Source organism: Quercus lobata, chromosome 2, assembly GCF_001633185.2.
Source record: "Quercus lobata isolate SW786 chromosome 2, ValleyOak3.0 Primary Assembly, whole genome shotgun sequence".
NCBI lineage: Eukaryota > Viridiplantae > Streptophyta > Magnoliopsida > Fagales > Fagaceae > Quercus > Quercus lobata.
In genome coordinates, this window is record NC_044905.1 from 65,146,312 (window position 1) to 65,168,901 (window position 22,590).

Genomic DNA, 22,590 nt, shown 5'->3' on the forward strand with positions numbered 1-22,590 from the left:
TTTTAAAAGTATCAGCCGATATGTTGCACGCGTGTTTATATTATAAGTTCATTTTGAAATATTTCACAAAAAATTATTTTTATGACAAATTTATAATACTCATTAAATATTATACTATTTGAGAAATAAACTTCAATTATTTACATAAAACGGAAAAATGTAAATTGTTAAGATTAATATAATTTAGAATATAAACCTAATGTAATTTTGTTTGTGTAAATTGTCAAATATTTAATTTAATTTCACCTTAAGAACATAATTATTATTTTTATATTTTTGATTGTGTGTTAAATTGTTTTTGTTGGATTTTGTTTAATTCTCTAAAAATGCATCACACAATATAAACCTTTGGCTACTAGGGAGTTAAACAAATTAAAATAACAAATTTTAAGCTTAGTAACTAAATTGAGAGAGAGAGAGAGAGGAATGCAAATTCTTTAAACCTTATTAATACATTAAAATAAATGCATTTGCATCAATTATTATTTTGACATAAATACTAAATTTTGATGAGGTAGAAACTTAATTGAAAAAAAAAATCATAAAATACACCGCATGGCAAAATCTCAAGCTACAATGGGCCAATGGCTGAGATTTTTGCTTATATTATTAATCATATTTTTAAATTCTACATTTTTTAGGTACATAATTTCTCAACAATCACATATTCAAAAGGCTTAAAAATGAAACTATATCAAACGGGTTAATTGGTACCTCTCCATATATGAGGCGCTTGGGGTCTAGATGGGAAATGGTTTAAATTACAGAGTTAGCAGCATATTCTAACTATCTAATATATATATATATATATATATACCAAACGGTTATTTAGTAATTTTACTCCTAATTTATGGCCCTACATTATTTTTAGTGGGAAAAAAAGAAATTTAAAGTTTTTTGGAAAAATTCGCCACCCTTTTGACTACTTTGGTTTGGTAAAGAGCTTTTTCTCCCCTCCTAAAGACCTAAAGCTGAAAAACAACCTTAAGGTAAAGCTGAAACCTCAACTTTCCTCATTAAAGATCTTTAGTACATTATTCCAACCTTTAAAAGAAATAATGAATTGACATAAATACCAATACTTGTTTTTCACAATGACAACTAATGCCTACCCATTTTGAGAGGGAGAGAACTAATAATAATAAACATTAGTCATTAATTGAATTAATTAGATTTAATTCAAGTATGAAAATACAAGGGAAAAGTTAATGGGTACTTTAATAGTATTGGTTTAGAAAATATTTTTAGAAACTTTTTATTGGAAAAGAAAAAAATATCTAATTTTTTGACAGTTTTTTATATTTCTCATGAAAGTGGTATAAAAGTTTTCCTAAAATTGTCAATTAACAAATATCCTAAGGGTACCCATTAACCAAACCCATAATACAAAACACTTTTATTATACCTTTTTTTTGTGTCATTTCTCAAGCTAAAAGTTTTTTAAATTTTTATTTTTTATTTTTTATCAATTTTGTTACAAAAAGTATTTATACTACTATTTAAGGGTTAAGGGGTTTCCCCTATTTGGGATCCTCATTTTTTTGGTTCAAAAATGTCTTTACACCTCTATGTTTAAGTACAGGCAAAATTAAAAGACAATTCAGTAAAAATATAACTCTAACTTTCACTAAAATATTGCCTAAAAAATAAGGTCACTCTCTTGTTGATTTTCAAATTATTTTATCCACTTATAAATTAAATTCTCAAAATAAAAATAATATGTAATAAATAAATTCATAGGTTTTTTTTTTTTTGCTATAAAATAGGACCACTAAGCTCAACGTTTTTATTTTGTTTTTTCTTCTCATTTTCCCCCTTTATCTATACACTATTATCTATACACTATTATTTAAAAGGTTTTCCCTATTTGGGATCCTCATTATTTTTTGTTCAAAAATGCCCCTGCACCCCTATGTTAGTACAGATAAAACTAAATGACAATTCGGTAAAAATAAAACTCTAACTCTCACTAAAACATTAGCTAAAAAATAGGGTCACTCTTTTGTTTATTTTCAAATTACTTTATCCACTTATAAATTAGATTTTCAAAATAAAAAATTATATATAAAAAATAAAGACACTGGTTTTTTTTTTTTTTGGCTATAAAATAAGACCACTAGACCCAACGTCTTCACTTTTTTCCCCTTTATCAAGACTTAAACGTTTCTCTCCCTCTCTCTTCTAAATTCTTATCTCATTTTTTTTTTTTTTGGTTTTTGATTTTTTTTCCAAATCTATTCTTCTTTATTTTTGAATTATTAAAAAAAAAAAAAATGTGATTTTCAATGTACTCCATTTTTTTTCCTTTTTCATGATTTATTTATTCATTTATGTTGGTGTTTGAATTGTTTTCTCTTCACATCTGTTTGTACTACTTTTTTTTTTTTTTCATTTTAATGAATTTATTTTCTATGTTCAAAATAAAAATTACTATGTGTGTGATTTAATTGGATATAAAAGAGAAACGTCTCAAATTGAGATAAATAAAAAATTATAACACTAAATTTAAAAAGGTCTCATAGCACGTGCTAAGCGCGTGTGATGACTGATGAGACTAGTAACACTTAACTTTAAAGTAATTTATCACAGTAGATTGTCAAATAAGTATTACAACTATATTTAGTTAAAACTCTTTGCTGCAAAACTGTACAGATTATATTTCTACTTCCTACACAAATCCCGAACTAGCTTCATATATCAAGGATTAAAATCATCTTATCCATATTGTCTTTAATTAAAAATAAATAAATCATCTTATCCATATAGCTCAATCTTTTTATAGAAGTTCTTTAACTATTTTTTGTTTTTGTTTTTTACAAGTTCTTTAATCTTAATTTACAAAGAGAACTTTTTTTGGGGGGGTTAACATTCCATACAAAATTCATTCTTTTTAATGCCAATTGTCTCAAACGCGTTTGACAACAGTGCATTAGGCAGAAGGGGTGAGATCGGTCTTGATTTGATCTTCCAATGATAAATTTAACAATTTTTGTAAAATTTATGCTTATTTTAGCATAAAAGTTATTTTTTCTATTTTATATAACCAATTTTCAAAAATACACATATTAAATTATTTATTTTATTAAAATATAAGCTTTTTTTTCTTGATTTTTAAAAAATTGTTTTTCCCTCTTTACGCACCACAATCATCATTCATTCTTTTCTTCCATTATTGAGAAATGCAAGAAAAAGAAAAAAGAAAAAAGAAAAAAAACACAATTGTCATGTAAATTTGCAGGATTATAACAGGCTTGTAGCTAGAATTAATATTGGACAAGAGACGCATAATTTTAGACAAACTGATGTAAGTAATTTTTAGGGTTAGTTAGCCAAGATTTTGCATTTATATAATTTTGCATACATTGATGCGAGTGCTATAACATTATTATTATTTTTCCTCTTTTTTGGATAGAGCTTATTGATTTACTGTAATTTACGGTTATATTTGTTTGGCTATTTGAGGCCATCTTTGATGGCACAAGTTAAAGTAGAAATGGGCCATATTCAAAATCTATAAAATACAACGCAGATTATATAATAAGGCTATTTTGTCAACATAATAATTGCACTGGGTTGGCTCATTGGGCCTCTTTATCATTGTTTTAGCAACTTAGTTCCTATACACAATTTTAAACATATATTTTCAGTTTTTAAATAAAATTACACATTTTTTTTATCTACATATATTTCTAAAAAAGTTGAAAATTGTTATTTAAACACCTGTATCAAACGGGCTTAAAAATCTGAAAATCTTTCAAAAAACCAGTCAAAACCTCCGGTTCAATTATGAAAACCAAGAACCGGACCAGTTCTGAGGGAACGAAAAAACGGTGCCGTATTGGTTCTTACTGAACGACATTAATCTAATGTAGGGTTTGGCATAAAACTACGCCGTTTTTTCCTGTATAGAAAACGGCGTCGTTAAGCAAAACCCTAAACCCTGCCTTATTGAACATTGATTCAGTTTCTTTCTCCTGAGTTCTGAGAGAGACCCATTATTCCCAAACCAATTTACTATTCAAACTCACTCATTCTGTGTGTGTGTGTGTGTGTGAAATTTCAAAAGTATGAGGAAACTGAAGTATCACGAGAAGAAGCTGTTGAAGAAGGTGAATTTTTTGGAATGGAAGAAAGAAGATGGGCACAGAGAAGCCTTTGTAATGCAAAGGTACCATGCTACTCACCGCGACGATTACAAGAGGTATTCGGGTTTGTGCCGTATGGTGCAGAAGCTAGTCAACGTTTTGATGAAGATGGACCACAATGACCCTTCTCGGATTCAACTCACTGATTTACTACTCGAAAAGCTGTGAGTTCTCTTTTTCTTTAAAAAGAAAAATGGGGCTTTTTGTTTTATCATTTTTTTTTTTTTGTAAATTTTGTGCCTTGCAATTTGTTCATATTGGTTTGTTAGTTGTTGATATACTCCATGTTTAGATTATGTACTTGTTACATTTGAGATGTGAGTGAAATTAGAGGAGTGGAACAGATACGGACACGGGACAAGGGTATGGATACAGACACGGGTACAACACGATGATGCGAGCAATTTTTGAAAAATTAAAAATTATAATATAAAATGACTGGTACAACACGTTGTACGAGAAGGATACGCACGGGTATGGCACCCTGGATGAAAATGAAGTGTCGGTGCATCCTAGCTATTTGTTATTGTTTTAATCAACATGATTAAAAAATTTAATAAAAATAGTCTGGTAAAATCCATTATTGTGTACACTGATTTGAATTTGGCATGGTTTATGGTTATTTTGCTTTTAACTTGTAGTATAAGGTATAATACTGAATGGCAAATCCTTGAAATAACCCAAGAGGTAGCATAATTGAATGGGGACTACGCCTTGTGAAGCAGAGGTCAATAGTTCAAATTTCTCTTCCTCCTCCTCCTCCCTTAGGGCCAAAACTTATATTAAAAAAAAAGGCATATTGTTAAACATGATTAACTTATAAGTGTGCATGATTAACCAAACGGTCCAAATCACCGTGAAGTTATTGACATTATTTGTCCTCCCCCACCTAAAGGGGGAATTTTTTTGATGTTATTGATGTAATAAATTTAAATATTTATATGTGCTTGATCAGATTATCTCATCCGTCAGTGGTAATATACTGGAAATTTCTGTTTAGTTGAGGGGAATGCGTATATTTTTTTGCTGATTTAGAAATTTCTTCTAAAAGGCTATTTATGTGACATCCATGAAAGCATCTCTTAGCTGTGTTATCAACTTCTATCATGTTTCCCATTTCTCCTGTTGGGGTTGTGCATTTGCACCACAGCAGCCTCAGGGTATGAAGGCAGATTAATCACCTAACCATCACTGTTTTAGGTGGGCTTTTAAGTGATCTCTTTGTAATGCAGAAGGTGTCTTGAGCTGTCTAAGCAATATCTTTCCTTCATTTTTTAGAACGCCTTTTACATCGTCATAGTTTTTTAGGCAATGGTGCCAAAGTCTTTAACATCTGATCTGTGTTGATATATGGACTATGGTATGGTTAATCTAGCAGCTCTTAGGGACTGATAACCATAGATTATAGATCACAAAAATTCCAATCACTGTGTGGCTTGATTGATGCTGTCATCATCAAACTCTAGTGTGCCAATGAGCTCTAGTCTGATGGCACACCTTTCCCGCAAGAATAAGGTGAAGGATGTGGTTATAAGATCAAATCCAATCAGATTAGTGTGCAACTTACCAATCTAAAAATAAAAATGATTGAACTTCCATATGAATATTATCTCAATATTTTGGGCCTTTTTGTCTGTGTTTATGTTTTTTTCCAAGGATTGAATGTTTAATTGGAGGGTATTGAGAACTATAGTTCTGACTAAGATTATCCTTATCTGGATGGTAATACGTTCTCATTTGAGTTGTCACTCATTATTGAAGGGTTTCTGTTGACTGCTATGTGTGTGTTTTCTCAATGACAGGTACAACATTGGTGTACTACCATCCAAGCACAACGCTGATGTTCTAAAAGTGTGTGAACGTATAACAGTGTCATCTTTCTTTAGGTAAGCAAAAGCTTCTGAAAATAAAAATATCTTTCTGCTTAGTTTTAGGACAGCTCTCCCTTACCTTAAAAGTAAGGGAAGGTGTAGCTACATGTTTTATTCACATAGGAAGTCTCCACCACGAATATAGGAAAAATAAAAAGTTATGCTATTAACTATGCTGTTCATTTACTATACCCCCTGTGTATTTTATTTTTTTACATTTAATAAAACTTATCTTATATGAAAAAAAAACAGTCATGCTATTCATTTTTACTATTGTTGCTGCAGATTGAACCCTTAATTAAGTGTTCATGCTATTTTCTTTTTCTCGAGAGTGGGTTTAGTAACTCCTCAATCAAGAGAACTTGGATAAGCATAAACTTGCTGGCATTAATTATAATTATTAATTAAAGGACAGATTACAATGGATTTCGGGAGTAATCATGATTGAGACTCAATAAACAATAATAGTTAAATACAATGCAATTGACTTTTAAAATAAAAAGGTTGAGTATATTGAAATTGATTCTAAGTTTCAAACAACTTCTGCCAATGGCCTTGGGCCATGTGGCACACCCACCCTATTAGTATAGGGTGTTCGCTAGTCTTTACCAAACAGTCAATAAATTATAAAATATTTACTAGTCCTGGGATAAAAGAAAAAGAAAGATTTTTGATATTGTGAAGACTTGTATTGCACTTTCTTAGTGGCACTCACTATTCTGGTCACATTGGAATGTTGTATCATAAGCCACATTACATTGGGTCAGAGAGTTCATCTTGAGACGATGCCTGTTCAAATGAAATAAATAAATAAAGAGATGATGCTTGTTTACATTGCATGGCTTATTAGAATGTGTGGATTATATCTCATGCAATTCAGAATTCTTAGAAGAATGGCCTAATCCCATGAAGCCCACCATTGGTGAGTGCACATGCATGATCTCAAGCAACCTTGAGACTTTTGTCTGATTTTGAGAGTGTAAATACTAAATAGAAAGGATCTAGAATAAGGCCATTATAAGTTTCTTGTAAGGCCATGCTCTTGAAAAGGATGTTGTGTATTTGTCCTTGTAGGCGTAGGCTCTCAACTGTTTTGGTGCGAATGAAGTTTTGTGAGCACTTGAAAGAAGCTATCACATACATTGAGCAAGGACATGTTCGAGTGGGTCCAGAGACGGTTACTGACCCAGCATTCCTTGTAACTAGGAACATGGAAGACTTCATTACATGGGTAGATTCATCCAAGATAAAGAGAAAGGTGCAGGAGTACAATGATCAGTTGGACGACTATGATGCAATGACCTGAGTGTAGCACTGGATTTTGTGTAAGTTGGTAGTGATCTTTGAACAATGCGATTTTTCATTTGAAAAATTTTCCTGTCTTCATGACTTCTGATTATGATGTATAGAAGAATTTGGTTACTGGAGATAGTGATCATATATCAGATTTTGCAAAGATACTTGATGGTCATAGATATTAATTAATGCATACAGTTGCGATATATGTAAAATGCAATCAGCATAACAATGTTCTTTTTCCTCAATGTATCTTCTCTATTACAGATATTGGCATTGGACTTGTGAAGCAAAAACATCCATAAGAGCCATTTTTAACCATTGTCACTAGGGCGTGGGCATATTCTGATATGTTTGGTGATGCAATATGTTGAAATTGCTAGACACCAAATTCACTATCATCTCACAGGCTCACAGCAGGTCACATAAATGACTGGCCCAAGTGATGTGAACAGCTTTGGACTGGTCCAAAGCTGTTCATATAAGGTCATATCCGAACAGCTTTGGACTCTTGAAAAGTTTGTTTTCCATTTATTTGAGAGCGAGACTTATTATAATAAAGTGTTAAGAATCATGGTAAAAGATGTAATTAATATTTAGGAAATTAATTTCAATTACGTAAATTGTTAACATGAACCGAGCCTCATTTAGCAATAATATGCCTCACGAATCTCCTAAAGATACTTGTTAAATCAAATGCAAATCAACAACTTAATAACTGGGAAAACGCTCTAACAATGGGAAATGGACCACTTGTGACGAAACTCCCAAAATTTACTGCATTTAACATATTCATGGCAAATTTTAAGTGAGCAAACCAACCAACTATTTATCAACATTAATAAGAAACACACACAACACATTAGTGAAGTTGCAGAAGTAACCATCACTACTTCCAAGGGAAAAAAAAAAATCCAAATTTGACTTCCAAACACTCTTTGGGAAGCTTCCACCATTTTCAATTTTGTACAAGTTATGCTCAGTGACTCATCTAAATAGTTATGCTCTATATAGTAACTCATCTTAGCTTTTAAGGTTGAAATATGTTCCTTAAAATTTAGTCAATTTATAATTATGCCATTGTGCTAAAAAAGAAAAACTTTTTCTAATACAAAAGAAAACAAAAGAGAAAATTAAATAAAAGCAAGTACACAAGATACTTATACTTGCTTACTTAGATTTATATTTTTTTTTTCTCTCTCTCTATCTCTCTCTCTCTCTCTATATATATATAGTTTTATCCATATCTAGACTTTTTCCTAACTTTTTTTATTTTATTTAAATTTAACTTGTCCATACTAGCATTTTATTCTCTCTCTATATATGATCATGAAGAAAAACTTTTTCCAACACAAAAGAAAACAAAAGAGAAAATTAAAAGAGAAGCAAGTAGACAAAGCACTTATGCTTGCTTATTTAAATTTATATACTTTCTGTACTGTTTTCTCTAACATCTTTACAAACACACCAAAAGAAAAAAGTTAAAGACAATCTCTTTACAGACGCCAAAAGAAAAAGTTAAAGGGAAACAAGTATACCTAAGAAGTTAAAGAAAAGAAAGTAAGGTACTTATGATTACTTATTTAGATTTATATATTTGTTATGTTTTCTTTAATCTCTTCACACACATCAAAAGAGAATTAAAGAAAAACAAGTGTGTGCAAAAAGTTAAAAGAGAAATAAGTAGGCAAGACACTTATGCATGTTTACTTTAATGCATACAATTGCAATACATGCAAAATGTAATCTGCATGACAACGTTTTTTTCCTCATTATATATTCTCTATTACAGATATTGGTTTTGGACTTGTGAAGCAAAACCATCCATAAGAGCCATTGCTAACCATTGTCATTAGGGCGTGGCCATATTCTGATATGTTTGTTGATGCAAAATGTTGAAATTGCTAGACACCAAATTCACTATCATCTCACAGGCTCACAGCAGGTCACATAAGTGACTGGCTCAAATGATGTGACTATTGTGAATATGTGAATTCTACAGTGTCCCAGTACCACTCTTGATTATAAGGTCATATATGAACAGCTTTGGACTCGTGAAAAGTTTGTTACTTATTTATTTGAGAGCGAGACTTGCTATTATAAATTGTTAAGAATCACGTAAAAGATGCCATTGATATTTAGGAATTAACATAAACCAAACCTCGTTTAGCAATAATATACCTCACGAATCAAATGCAATGGACCACTTGTTACGAACTCCCAAAATTTATTGCATCTACATGACAAATTTTAAGTGAGCAAACCAATCAACTATTTATGAACAGTAATAGGAAACATAAAAACAAATCGAGTGAAGTTGCAGAAGTAGCCATCAGTACTTAGAGGGGAAAAAAAAAATCCTAATTTGACTTCCAAACACCCTTTGAGAAGCTTCCAAGTTAGCCCAATTTTCAATTTTGTTAAAATTATGCTTAGTAGCTCATGTAATACACATGCTATATATAGAACTTAGAGGTTCTTACTTTTTAAGGTTGAAATATGTTTCTTATAATTTTGTCAATTTTTTATCATGCTATTGTGTCAAAAAAGAAAAACTTTCTCTGATACAAAAGAGAAAGTTAAATAAAAGTAAGACACTTATGTTTGCTTACTTAGATTTATATACTTTTTTTTTTCTCTCCCTCTCTCTTTATATATATATATATATATATATATAGTTTTATCCATATGTAGAATTTTTTAATTTAACATGTCCATACTAGCATTTTATTTTCTCATTGAATTATGAGATTCTTTACTCCTCTATATCTATATCTAGGTTATACAAACTTAAGATTGCTTACACAATATATAGGACTAGAGTATATTACATTTTAAGGTTCAAATATATTCCTTATTATTTCATAAAATTATAATCATAACATTGTGTCAAAAGAAAAACATTCTCCAACACAAAAGAGAAAGTTAAAGAGAAACAAGTAAGAAAAGAACTTACGCTTGCTTGCTTACTTAGATTTATATATTTTTTGTTCTGTTTTCTCTAATATTTTCACACACACCAAAAGTGAAAGTCAAAAGAGAATCTTTTCATGCATACCAAAAAAGAAAGTTAAAAAAAAAAAAAAATACACAGAAAAAGTTAAAGAAAAGTAAGTGGGCAAGGCACTTATGCTTACTTATATTTATATACTTTTTGTTCTTTTTGCTCACACAGCAAACATCCATATAAGTTTTAGAATTGAGATTTTAGAGCATTCCATCCAAATTTGAAATTCAAATTCTATGGAGGGAGTGAAAGAACATTAGCCAGAAGTGACCAACGGATAGTGAGCAAGCTTTACGAAACATGATAGACTCATCCACTTATATTTGGTTATTCCCTTGTGCTACTGTGCATGCCACTTCAGTTTCCATTATTATTATTTTGTTCAACAATCAGTTTTCATTTTAGGCAATGGCAAAGTCTTTAATATCTGATCTGTGTTGATATATGGTACGGTTAATCTAGCAGCTCTTAGGGACTGATAGATAGCCATAGATTATAGATTGTTGACCATTTATTTGAGAGCGAGGCTTATTATTATAAATTGTTAAGAATCATGGTGAAAGATGTCATTAATATTTAGGAATTAACATAAACCAAACCTCGTTTAGCAATAATATAACTCGCGAATCAATGCAAATCAATAGCTTAATAACTGGGAAAACGCTCAACAATTAATGGAAAATGGACCACTTGTTACCAAACTCCCAAAATTACTGCATCTACATGACAAATTTTAAGTGAGCAAACCAATCAATTATTTATGAACATTAATAGGAAACGCACACAAATTGAGTGAAGTTGCAGAAGTAGCCATCATTACTTACAGGGAAAAAAAATCCAAATTTGACTTCCAAACACTCTTTGGGAGGCTTCCAAGTTTGCCCAATTTTCAATTTTTTTTTAAATTAAGCTCAGTAGCTCATGTAATACTAATGCTATATATAGGACTTAGAGATTCTTACTTTTTAAGGTTGAAATATGTTCCTTATAATTTTGTCAAATTTTTATCATGCTATTGTGCCAAAAAAAAAAAAACTTTCTCTAATACAAAAGAAAACGAAAGAGAAAGTTAAATAAAAACAAGACACTTATGCTTGCTTACTTATATTTATATACCTCTCTCTCTCTCTCTCTCTCTATATATATATATATATATATATATATGTGTGTGTGTGTGTATGTGTGTGTTTAGTTTTATCCATATGTAGAATTTTTTAATTTAACATGTCCATACTAGCATTTTATTTTCTCATTGAATTATGAGATTCTTTACTCCTCTATATCTAGGTTATGCACATTTAAGATTGCTTACACAATATATAAGACTAGAGTATATTACATTTTAAGGTTCAAATATGTTCCTTATTATTTTATCAAAGTATGATAATGACATTATGCCAAAAGAAAAACCTTCTCTAACACAAATGAAAATAAAAGAGAAAGTTAAAAGAGAAGCAAGTAGGCAAGGAACTTATGCTTGCTTGTTTACCTAGATTTATATTCTTTTTATTTTGTTTTCTCTAATATCTTCACACACACCAAAAGAGAAACTTAAAGAGAATCTCTTTAACACACACCGAAAAAGAAAGTCTTAGAAAAACAAGTGTGAGCAAAAAATTAAAAAGAGGCAAGTAAGCAAGGCACTTGTGTTTGCTTATTTAGAGAGAGAGAGAAAGAGAGATAAAGAGAGATTTTGTTCTCTTTACACACACAATACACATCCATAGTAGTTTTAGGATTGAAATTTTCAAGCATTTGATCCAAATTCGAAATTGAAATTCTACGGAGGGGGTGAAAGAACATTAGCCAGAAGTGGCCATAGTGAGCAAGCTTTTTTGAAAGACGATATACTTATTCGGTTACTCACTTTTGCTACTGTGCATGCCACTCCAGTTTCCAACTTCCCATTATTGTTATTTTTTTTTATTGTTTTATTATTTTGTTCAACAATCAGTTTTTTTTTTTTTCTTTTTTACTGTTTTGTTCAACATTCAATTAAAAAAAAAAAAAAAATCTATCCGAAAAACTTGTCTCAACTACAATAATAATTAAATATAAATTGTTAAGAATAATATAGTTATTGTGGGGCCCAAACGATTTACGGGCCGGGCCCATCTACCTGGGGAAAATCCAAAGGCCCAAGCCGAGGAGGGCTATGGCCCAAACTCGACCAAATAGCCTATGGACATCGCCGAGGACGGCTCAGTCCTCGGCAGACCCAAAGTTCCCCCTCTGAAAGGAGGGCAGAAACGGTATAGGACCGAAACCAGGACAAAAGATCTAAAATATCCAGGGAAAGCTGCTGTTATTGCCATTTAATGCTCTGAACCTGACAGAGCCGCATTCTTTGGCTTTTACAACCATCCCCAACGACTTTGGGGGATAGGCTGATGGGACAAGTATCAATTTTGGAAAGATTGACCCTATACGTGGACGAAGGACAATGAACGCAGGCGAATATAAAAAGGAAAAAGAAGTAACCTAAAAGGGGGTTGGGAAAAATGGCCAGAAACCAGGGCCTCCCAGCCCACCTCCAGGAGAAAGACTCCAGGGGTGTAGGAAAGCTTAAGTTCATACGAACACCGCGAAAAACCCACCGCCTATCGAACAAGGCCTAGCCTTCCAAACCCACGCTCTACAAATGATATTGTTAGGAGCCTTTTCACGTGCGAACCCGACACTGTTACGGTCCGTCACGAATCGCGTCCTTACAATTGGCGCCGTCTGTGGGAAAGACTTGTGTGTTGGTATAGGAAGTGGGTCGATGGAGCTTCTTCGTTATATCTAACCGTCGGTTATAGAGTTCTAGTATAAAGTTCTGTTAGCCGCTGTGTTTCTTGATTAGGGGCTTGGTTGGGGAGCCAACTCCCTTAAAGCCAAGGTCCCCTGTAAAGAGTAAACTAGGTACCTTGTAACGTTAACCGTATGGATAAACTCTAGGGGCTTGGCCGAGGAGCTAACTCCCCTCAAAGCCAAGATCCCACACAAAGAGAAAACTAGGTTTTGGACAGAACCAAGGCATTGCATGGTCCACGGACCCAAGCCTCAGGGGAAACCAACTACCTGGATGTGGAAAACTAGGTTTTGGACAGAACCAAGGCATTGCATGGTCCTCGACTCAAGCCTAGGGGAAACCAACTACCTGGATGAGGAAAACTAGGTTTTGGACAGAACCAAGGCATTGCATGGTCCTCGGACTCAAGCCTATGGGAAAACCAACTACCTGGATGTAGGTTTTGACAGAACCAAGGCATTGCATGGTCCACGGGACCCAAGCCTTTGGATGTGGAAAACTAGGTTTTGGACAGAACCAAGCATTGCATGGTCTCGGACCCAAGCCTCAGGGGAAACCAACTACCTGGATGTGGAAAACTAGGTTTTGGACAGAACCAAGGCATTGCATGGTCCACGGACCCAAGCCTCAGGGGAAACCAACTACCTGGATGTGGAAAACTAGGTTTTGGACAGAACCAAGCATTGCCATGGTCCTCGGACCCAAGCCTCAGGGGAAACCAACTACCTGGATGTGGAAAACTAGGTTTTGGACAGAACCAAGCATTGCATGGTCTCGGGAACCCAAGGCCTCAGGCGAAACCACTACTGGATGTGGAAAAACTAGGTTTTGGACAGAACCCAAGGCAGTTGCATGGTCCACGGACCCAAGCCTCAGGGGAACCAACTTTTTTTAACCTGGGGGGATGTGGGAAACTAGGTTTTGGACAGAACCAAGGCATTGCATGGTCCTCGGACTCAAGCCTATGGGAAAACCAACTACCTGGATGTGGAGAACTAGGTTTTGGACAGAACCAAGGCATCGCATAGTCCTCGGACTCAAGCCTGGGGAAAACCAACTACCTGGATGTGGAAAACTAGGTTTTGGACAGAACCATGGGAAAACCAACTACCTGGATGTGGAAAACTAGGTTTGGACAGAACCAAGGCATTGCATGGTCTCGGACCCAAGCCTCAGGGAAACCAACTACCTGGATGTGGAAAACTAGGTTTTGGACAGAACCAAGGCATTGCATGGTCCACGGACCCAAGCCTCAGGGGAAACCAACTACCTGGATGTGGAAAACTAGGTTTTGGACAGAACCAAGGCATTGCATGGTCCACGGACCCAAGCCTCAGGGGAAACCAACTACCTGGATGTGGAAAGCTAGGTTTTGGGCAGAACCAAGGCATTGCATGGTCCTCGGACCCAAGCCTCAGGAGAAACCAACTACCTGGATGTAATGAAAACTAGGTTTTGGACAGAACCAAGGCATTGCAAAGTCCTCGGACTCAAGCCTGTGGGGAAACCAACTACTTGGATGAGGAACCAACTATTTAAAGAAAAACTATGGCCCGTAAACCTCGAAATCCCTCCGAAGAGAACTCCGCGTTAGCAGACGGGTTAATATCTTGATTGCGCGGATTCCTCGGTCTACCCTCGGATCCCCAGTATCAAAGGGGTTGATGCGATACGGCGCAACATATTGCCCCAAAAGCACAACCAGAGTCCCTCGCTACTTAGCTACCCTTTCAGACGAATTATTTAGAGATTATCATTCTCGGACATTGGTCTAGCATGCATCGCGTAGTACTCAACGCTTATCCCGGTTAGTTCCAAGAATTTAATTTATTGAAAGTTACCATTGTTATACTTGATAATATTTGTGAGTTTAAATTAGTAGGAACCCGTGTTAAAGCATTTTTTCTGCCTGGAATATCCTTAAGGGCAAGCTTGCATTTAATATTCATGCATAAAGTAGTTGTTACGGAGAATAAAGATATGTATGGAGAAATAGGCACATATTTTATTAAGACAAAGGAACAGTACAGTGTACAATGAAAAGCTGAAACAAGCTTACACTAAAGCTGACCACATAAGTAAAGGAAAATACAAGCGAGTGGAGAGAAGGCCGTGGGGACAGCTCAGAGGAGAGGTTGGCTACTGCGCCAAGTTATTGTCTAAGGAAACCATTCCTCGACACCTCTGCATGCCCATAACTCAGGCAGCTAAAGAACCTAACCTCAGGCTAACACCATCTACAGAAAAGGTGCTAGGAGCTTGAGGTTGGGAAGCCCCCACAAAAATTTGCCTGCCACAAGGTAGACAGTGCTGATGGTGGAAATTCCTTCTTTGGACATACCGAAAAACTGGTATGACCAGAACCTGCTTCGGATTTTGACTAAAAGAGGGAAGAGGACCCCCTCCCCTATGACGAAATGGAATGCTCCCTTGAACTTGCACCTCCTTGGCCCGTACCTCCCTACTCTGAGTCTCGGGGGGACATGACGCCTTTGTGGCGGAGGGAGCTCCTTTTTCCTAATCTCTGCCTCAAGCATGATGAACTAAGGGAGGAATCTGAAGGATTTGTGTGTGAAAAGGAGCAACTTTCTCTCCTATTTATGTTAAAAGATAAGGTGGTGGCATTTAATTCGCGCAGCGTCCCAAGGAACGCTACAGACAAAACGTCTCTGGCTCGACTTCCAACGTCGTCTGCAACCCTGATGTTAAAGGAGTCTCGAGAAGGTGCACCTCGAACACTGGGACGCCAAAAGGTACCGCGTGATCAAAAGTTATGGAAACACCTCTTAATTTGTGGGCCCAGTAAATTCGCGGCCCAGGCCCGTTCGACATATGGGCCCAGGGACAGAACCAAGGCCTTGTATGGTCCTCGGACTCAAGCCTATGGGGAAGCCAAGTACGAAAAATTATAAAAATTACAAGTTTTTGGGCAGAACCAAGGCCTTGTATGGTCCTCGGACTCAAGCCTATGGGGAAGCCAAGTACGAAAAATTATAAAACTTACAAGTTTTTGGGCAGAACCAAGGCCTTGTATGGTCCTCGGACTCAAGCCTATGGGGAAGCCAAGTACGAAAAATTATAAAAATTACAAGTTTTTGGGCAGAACCAAGGCCTTGTATGGTCCTCGGACTCAAGCCTATGGGGAAGCCAAGTGCGAAAAATTATAAAAATTACAAGCTATTGGACAGAACCAAGGCCTTGCATGGTCCTCGGACTCAAGCCTATGGGAAAACCAAATACTTGGATAAGAAAAGGTTTGACTCTCATAAGAAAGGTTACTTGGTCAAAATGTCAGGTCACTTCATCCACGGCTTAAACACCATAGAATGTTAAGGCCAATAAAGGTGTAAGGAAAGGGGTGGAACGCCCCAGCATTTAGTCGTATAAAAGGGCTATTCATTTGGTAGGGGATATGTCCTCGGACGGCTATTTCTCACACGGCATCAAGCCTTCGGTTCTCTCCTCGGCTGGTTCCGGGTGAGTATTATTTTTTACGGATCGGCCTTATTGTGCCAAGCACTTCTATTAAAGCTATGGCGACATCATTTTATTATCAAATATTTTGGTCTTAGTCGTCATTGATTTAGATGCTATATTATTGTGCCGAGCAGCGCTTGCAAATTTATGAAAACATAGAGACATAACATGCGAAATAAGGTAGACAACAATTTTTATTAATATAAAAAAAATCATTACAACATACAAAAAGGGGCTCAAACGAGCCTATACAAAATGTAAACTGCCTAAGCAACCATTACATCTGTAGTACAAAAAAGTAAACTGTCAAGCGTCTTTTAAACTCGTCTTCAAAGTTTCTCCAATCTCTGCCTCATTGCTGCTCATACTGAGAGAGGGACTCACTTTAAAAAAGAAAATGAATGAAGAAGAAGGAAATAGTAAGGAAGAAATCAATGACGAAGATGAGGGGGATGAATAAAGAAGATGGAGGACATGAGTAAAGAAGGAGGAGAAGAAGAGAGAGAGATGAAGAGACAAAGAAAGGAACAAAAGATAGAAAAGAAACAGCACCAGGGCGAAACTGGTGCTGGGAAGACAATAAGAAGAGGGAGGGGAAGGGCACCAGGGAGCAAAAGAGGGAGAAGCAGAAGCACTTAGCCCCTGCCTCCGCCCTGACTCCTAACACGCCGGTGCCATATTAGGTACGCTCGTGAGGAGCCGGATGGTAACGATCTTGGGTGTTCTCGACTCAGTCACGTCGAAAGTTTGACGTGACGAGTCCCTGCTTCGGATTTTGACTGAAAGAAGGATGAGGTTGATTTTGAGTCTTCGCCATCCTTGTCCCGATCGAGCCATGATAAGCTTTATCGGAACGTGGCGTTTTTGGGAGGGGTGGGACTTTTGCATCCCTTGTTGTTATGGTAAAGTATTTTACGATTAAGTGTATAAACCGGCGAGTAAATCGAATCTTAAGGGAGGCTAAGTATTCCAGAGTCGCAGGAGGATGAAAAGGGATTTTTGGTAAAAACAATCACCTCCTCCTGTCCTACTTATACAGAGGGCGGAGCGGGGGGCATTTAATAAGTTCAGATCTCCAAAGGAATCAGCAAACCCAAACACGCCGGTTCCGCTTCTCCACCCCATCAAAATAAACCGTCGAATTAAAGTAGTCTCGTAAATAGTGATTATTCAAAGCGCGTTTTGAATACCCCAAGCGATAAGAATGCATCAAGCGCGAAATTAAAAACTATCTCGTAGACCGGTGAATCTCTTGGGCATATGAGGAACCGCCAGCATGTTTAATAGGCCGAATAGATTGGGCCACAGGAGAGGTTTGGCATCACCAAAACCCCCCTTTCCAACTAAGAGGTTGGACAACCGGGTTTTGAGGGGCTATTGTGGGGCCCAAACGATTTACGGGCCGGGCCCATCTACCTGGGGAAAATCCAAAGGCCCAAGCCGAGGAGGGCTATGGCCCAAACTCGACCAAATAGCCTATGGACATCGCCGAGGACGGCTCAGTCCTCGGCAGACCCAAAGTTCCCCCTCTGAAAGGAGGGCAGAAACGGTATAGGACCGAAACCAGGACAAAAGATCTAAAATATCCAGGGAAAGCTGCTGTTATTGCCATTTAATGCTCTGAACCTGACAGAGCCGCATTCTTTGGCTTTTACAACCATCCCCAACGACTTTGGGGGATAGGCTGATGGGACAAGTATCAATTTTGGAAAGATTGACCCTATACGTGGACGAAGGACAATGAACGCAGGCGAATATAAAAGGAAAAAGAAGTAACCTAAAAGGGGGTTGGGAAAAATGGCCAGAAACCAGGGCCTCCCAGCCCACCTCCAAGAGAAAGACTCCAGGGGTGTAGGAAAGCTTAAGTTCATACGAACACCGCGAAAAACCCACCGCCTATCGAACAAGGCCTAGCCTTCCAAACCCACGCTCTACAAATGATATTGTTAGGGGCCTTTTCACGTGCGAACCCGACACTGTTACGGTCCGTCATGAATCGCGTCCTTACAGTTATAATTTTGAAGGTATTGATTGACCGAATTCAAAATTATTTAATTAATTTGGACAATTAAATCGTGTTGTTAAATTTACTAAGCAATATCTTTTCTTAAATTTTTAGAACGCCTTTACAATCGCCATAGTTTTTTAGGCAATGGAAAAGTCTTAAATACCTGCTGATCTGTGTTTTGATACATGGTACGGTTAATCTAGCAGTTCTTAGGGACTGATAGCCATAGATTATAGATCACAAAAAATTCCAATCACTTGGTGGCTTGATTGAGGCTGTCATCAGCAAACTCCAGTGTGCCAATGAGCTCTATCTAGTCTGATGGCATCACATTTCCAGCAAGAATAAGGTGAAGGATATGTGGTAATGAGATCAAAGCCAAGATTAGTGTGCAACTTACCTATCTAAAAGTAAAATTGATTGAACTTCCATATGAATATTATCTCAATATTTCAGGCATTTTTGTCTGTGTTTATGTTTATTCCAAGGTTTGATTGTTTAATTGGAGGGTATTGAGATTAAGATTATCCCTACCTAGATGGTAATGCGTTCTCATTTCAGTTGTCACTTTTGATTAATTTATGATCATACCATTGTACCAAAAAAGAAAAATATTCTCTAATATATAAGAAAACAAAAGAGAAAGTTAAATAAAAGCAAGTACGCAAGGCATTTATGCTTGTTTTGCTTAGATTTATATATTTGTACCAAAAAAGAAAAACATTCTCTAATATATAAGAAAACAAAAGAGAAAGTTAAATAAAAGCAAGTACGCAAGGCATTTATGCTTGCTTGCTTAGATTTATATACTTCTCTCTCTCTCTCTCTCTCTCTCTCTCTCTCTCTCTATATATATATATATATATTTATAGTTTTATCTATGTCTAAACTTCTTCCTAACCTTTTTATTATTATTTAAATTTAACATGTCTAGCCTCTATTTTTTTTTTTCCATTGATTTATGAGATTCTTTACTCCTCTATAGGATATGTTACACAATATATAGGACTAGAGTGTGTTACATTTCAAGGTTGAAATATGTTCCTTATTATTTCATCAAATTATGATCATGACATTGTGTCAAAATATAAACATTTTCCAACACAAAAGAAAACAAAAGATAAAGAGAAACAAGAAGTTAAGGTATTTATGTTTGCTTGCTTAGATTTATATATTTCTTATTTTTTTTTCCTCTAATCTCTTTACACGCATCAAAAGATAAAGTTAAAAGAGAATCTTTTCACACACACTAAAAGAGAAAGTTAAAAGAGAAATAAGTATACACAAAAAGTTAAAGAAAAACAAGTAGACAAAGCATTTATACTTGCTTACTTAGATTTATATAATTTTTGTACTCTTTACACACAACACACATCTATAGAAATTTTAGAATTGAGCTTTCAGAATTGAGCCTTCAAGCATCCAAATTTAAAATTCAAATTCAATGGAGGGAACGAAAGAACAGTGGCCAAGAGGGAGCGACTTTTATGAAAGACAATATACCCATCATATCGACTTAGTTATTCGGCTACTCCCTTGTGCAATATACCCATCATATCGACTTAGTTATTCGGCTACTCCCTTGTGCTACTGTGTATGCCACTCCAGTTTCCATTATTATTATCTTTTTCATTGTTTTATTATTCAACAATCAGTTTCCATTTTCCTTTTCTTTTTCTTTTTCTTTTTTACTGTTTTGTTCAACATTCAATAAATACATAAAACACAGTAAAAATAAATAAATAAATACATAAAAAAATCGACCACCGGAAAAATGTCTCAAATACAATAATAATTCAAATGTAACTATGATTTTGAAGGTATTGATTGACCGAATTCTCAATTATTTAATTAGCTTGAACAATTACATTGTGTTGTTAAATTCACTATTTAGAATCTTTTAATAGGCAAGTATATATTCAGACGTTTCTCTCATATAATGTCTCGCTCGTAAAGATACTTGATGAACTTAAGTGCGATGTGCTGTATATGCAGACTGATGAATTTGATTCAAGACACCACGAGACATTTCTTTGGGGAAAGCAAATTTCATTACCTAAAGGAGCGTATGTGTTACAGACTCAAACAAGACATAATATTAAGTTCTCACCCCTTCACGCATGGGGACAGAACAGGCATACATCATTATCACATATCAAAATAAGGAAGTTTGTAACTAGAATTTTGAACTAAAAATACACATAATGCCCCTGATTCAGAATGATCATCAGCCTTTCCCCGCATTTATCGCAGCATGCACAAAATCCTCACACTGCGTAACTCCACCAGATAACACATCAGCTAAAACACCGATGACGTCAAAGGCCTCCTGCAAATCAGTAGCAGAATTTATGTCATCGAGCCACGAGAGCCATTCCTTAGAAAACCCTACCATCTCCTTCACATTCAATAGTCTCTCTTTCATCACAATCTCCCAAGCTTCTACACTTCCACTTTCATCGTCCCCTTCTAATGATGCAGTAGTTCCTTCTGCTTTTACAGATGCCACATTTGCTGATTTTTTAACTTTGAAGAATTGCTGCAGCTGCTCAATTAAACCAGTGTAGACAAGCATTGGTCGGATGATAGACAATAGATCATCAGCACCCTCTGATTCAGGGGTAGGGCTTGTACTAGAGCTTCCAGGTTCTACTTTTGCTGAATTGGATGATCCGCGAGCCACTGACCGGCCGTGAGTGTGCTGCATGTATGCATGATAAATTCCACGCTGCAAGAAGGCGCATCGGTGCTGCAACCATGATTCATAGGACTCTGAGAGAAGTGAATTCACCATCATAAATTGTACAGTTTCTTCAGTCCCCACAGAAGGTTGTGTTCCAGATGGTGTGGAGGGGCGGGAATCTGTAGTGGAAGAGGTTAAATATGCTGAGACAGCTTTGGCCATGCTACGGCGCTGAGAAGGATTTCCCTGATCAAGAAGGTAACGAGCCATTTGGATCATGAAAGGAAGAAATCTGGAGTTGCTTTCCCTTCCTCCACCTCTGCTTTCTGCACTGAATGATGCCCCCGTTGCAAATCGAGCAAGCATCTGCATGACAGAAAATTCATGAACATCAGGTACAGGAAGGTAAAAAGCCAAATATTAAAGTGACAGAACCACAAAAGTTAGAAAGGAATTACTGATGAAAGAATAATACATGACTCATTCAAATCAATATGTGACCCACCACAGATGGCATTATTACATATATAAAAAAGTTCTCAACAAAACCTTATTAGGCATTATTTACCATCCAATAATTTGTTTCAGCCACAAATAATATCAAGAGGAAATCTTTGACAGGATCAATCTTCAACTTAGGGGTATTTGTATGTACTTCAAAGATTACTCAAAAGCAGAACCTTAACTCAGTCATCCAAATACAATATATAAATAAATAAATAAAAAGAGTACAAGAAAAGTAAAAGAAAGTTATCTACCAGAACAATGTCGTATGTCAACAGTCGAAGCCTGCTTCCATCAGCACGTCCAAGAGCATTGAGGTTTTCCCAATACTGGTCAACATGGCGATTATACTGTTGTGGTGGAACCGAAGGACCTCTCACAGGGAATAATGAATTACAAAGAGATTCATTATTTCTGAGGGTTGCACCTTCCCACTCTTTCTTAGGATTCTTCAGAGCTGCATCTGCTCTTTTGGCCTCCTGATGGCATTGGAAATGAATAATATTAAAGTAACTCACAGTTGTGTAGACATATTCCCCACGTGCACTTCCTGAAGGGCCAACACCTAGGTTCACCCGCTTACTGTAGGAGTACACACCCAGCAAATCAGTAGGCCTCAAACTGTAGCCCTCTCGGCACACCATGCATGCCAGCCCATCTTCCTCCTCCTCCACATCTTCCAGACCTTCAAGAATTGGTCGAGCAACAACAATACGCTCACCGCCATCTGAAGCTAGTTCCTGTCGCATTCCAAGTCCCTGTTCCAATTACCAAATAGACGTTCCCACCATTATTTCTTCATTTT

General features: G+C 35.9%; 2 protein-coding genes across 2 annotated transcripts in view; one reads left to right on the forward strand and one right to left on the reverse strand.

Annotated features, from left to right (window-relative positions):
* The first annotated feature begins 3,897 nt into the window (after positions 1-3,897).
* LOC115976237 (U3 small nucleolar ribonucleoprotein protein IMP3-like) lies at positions 3,898-7,582 on the forward strand. The gene is made up of 3 exons (XM_031097409.1): positions 3,898-4,309; positions 5,948-6,031; positions 7,091-7,582. Exons 1-3 carry the CDS (start codon positions 4,068-4,070, stop codon positions 7,320-7,322), a joined length of 558 nt encoding a protein of 185 aa, XP_030953269.1. The 5' UTR covers positions 3,898-4,067; the 3' UTR covers positions 7,323-7,582.
* A 13,056-nt stretch (positions 7,583-20,638) lies between these two features.
* The window catches only part of LOC115976238 (auxin transport protein BIG), a 31,921-nt gene continuing 29,969 nt past the window's right edge, over positions 20,639-22,590 (reverse strand). Inside the window, exons 13-14 of the mRNA XM_031097410.1 lie at positions 22,040-22,543; positions 20,639-21,647 (exon numbers count right to left, since the gene is read on the reverse strand). Of these exons, the coding sequence (XP_030953270.1) occupies positions 20,826-21,647; positions 22,040-22,543 (1,326 nt within the window). The 3' untranslated portion in view covers positions 20,639-20,825. The remainder of the gene's footprint in view (positions 21,648-22,039; positions 22,544-22,590) is intronic.

What these genes read in the sequence shown, in the direction of transcription:
- LOC115976237 (XM_031097409.1), top strand. Translation starts at nt 4,068, where the DNA reads ATGAGGAAACTGAAGTATCACGAGAAGAAGCTGTTGAAGAAGGTGAAT. An exon ending in GATTTACTACTCGAAAAGCT is followed by an intron (nt 4,310 to 5,947) that starts GTGAGTTCTCTT and finishes TCTCAATGACAG; the next exon opens with GTACAACATTGGTGTACTAC. An exon ending in ACAGTGTCATCTTTCTTTAG is followed by an intron (nt 6,032 to 7,090) that starts GTAAGCAAAAGC and finishes TTGTCCTTGTAG; the next exon opens with GCGTAGGCTCTCAACTGTTT.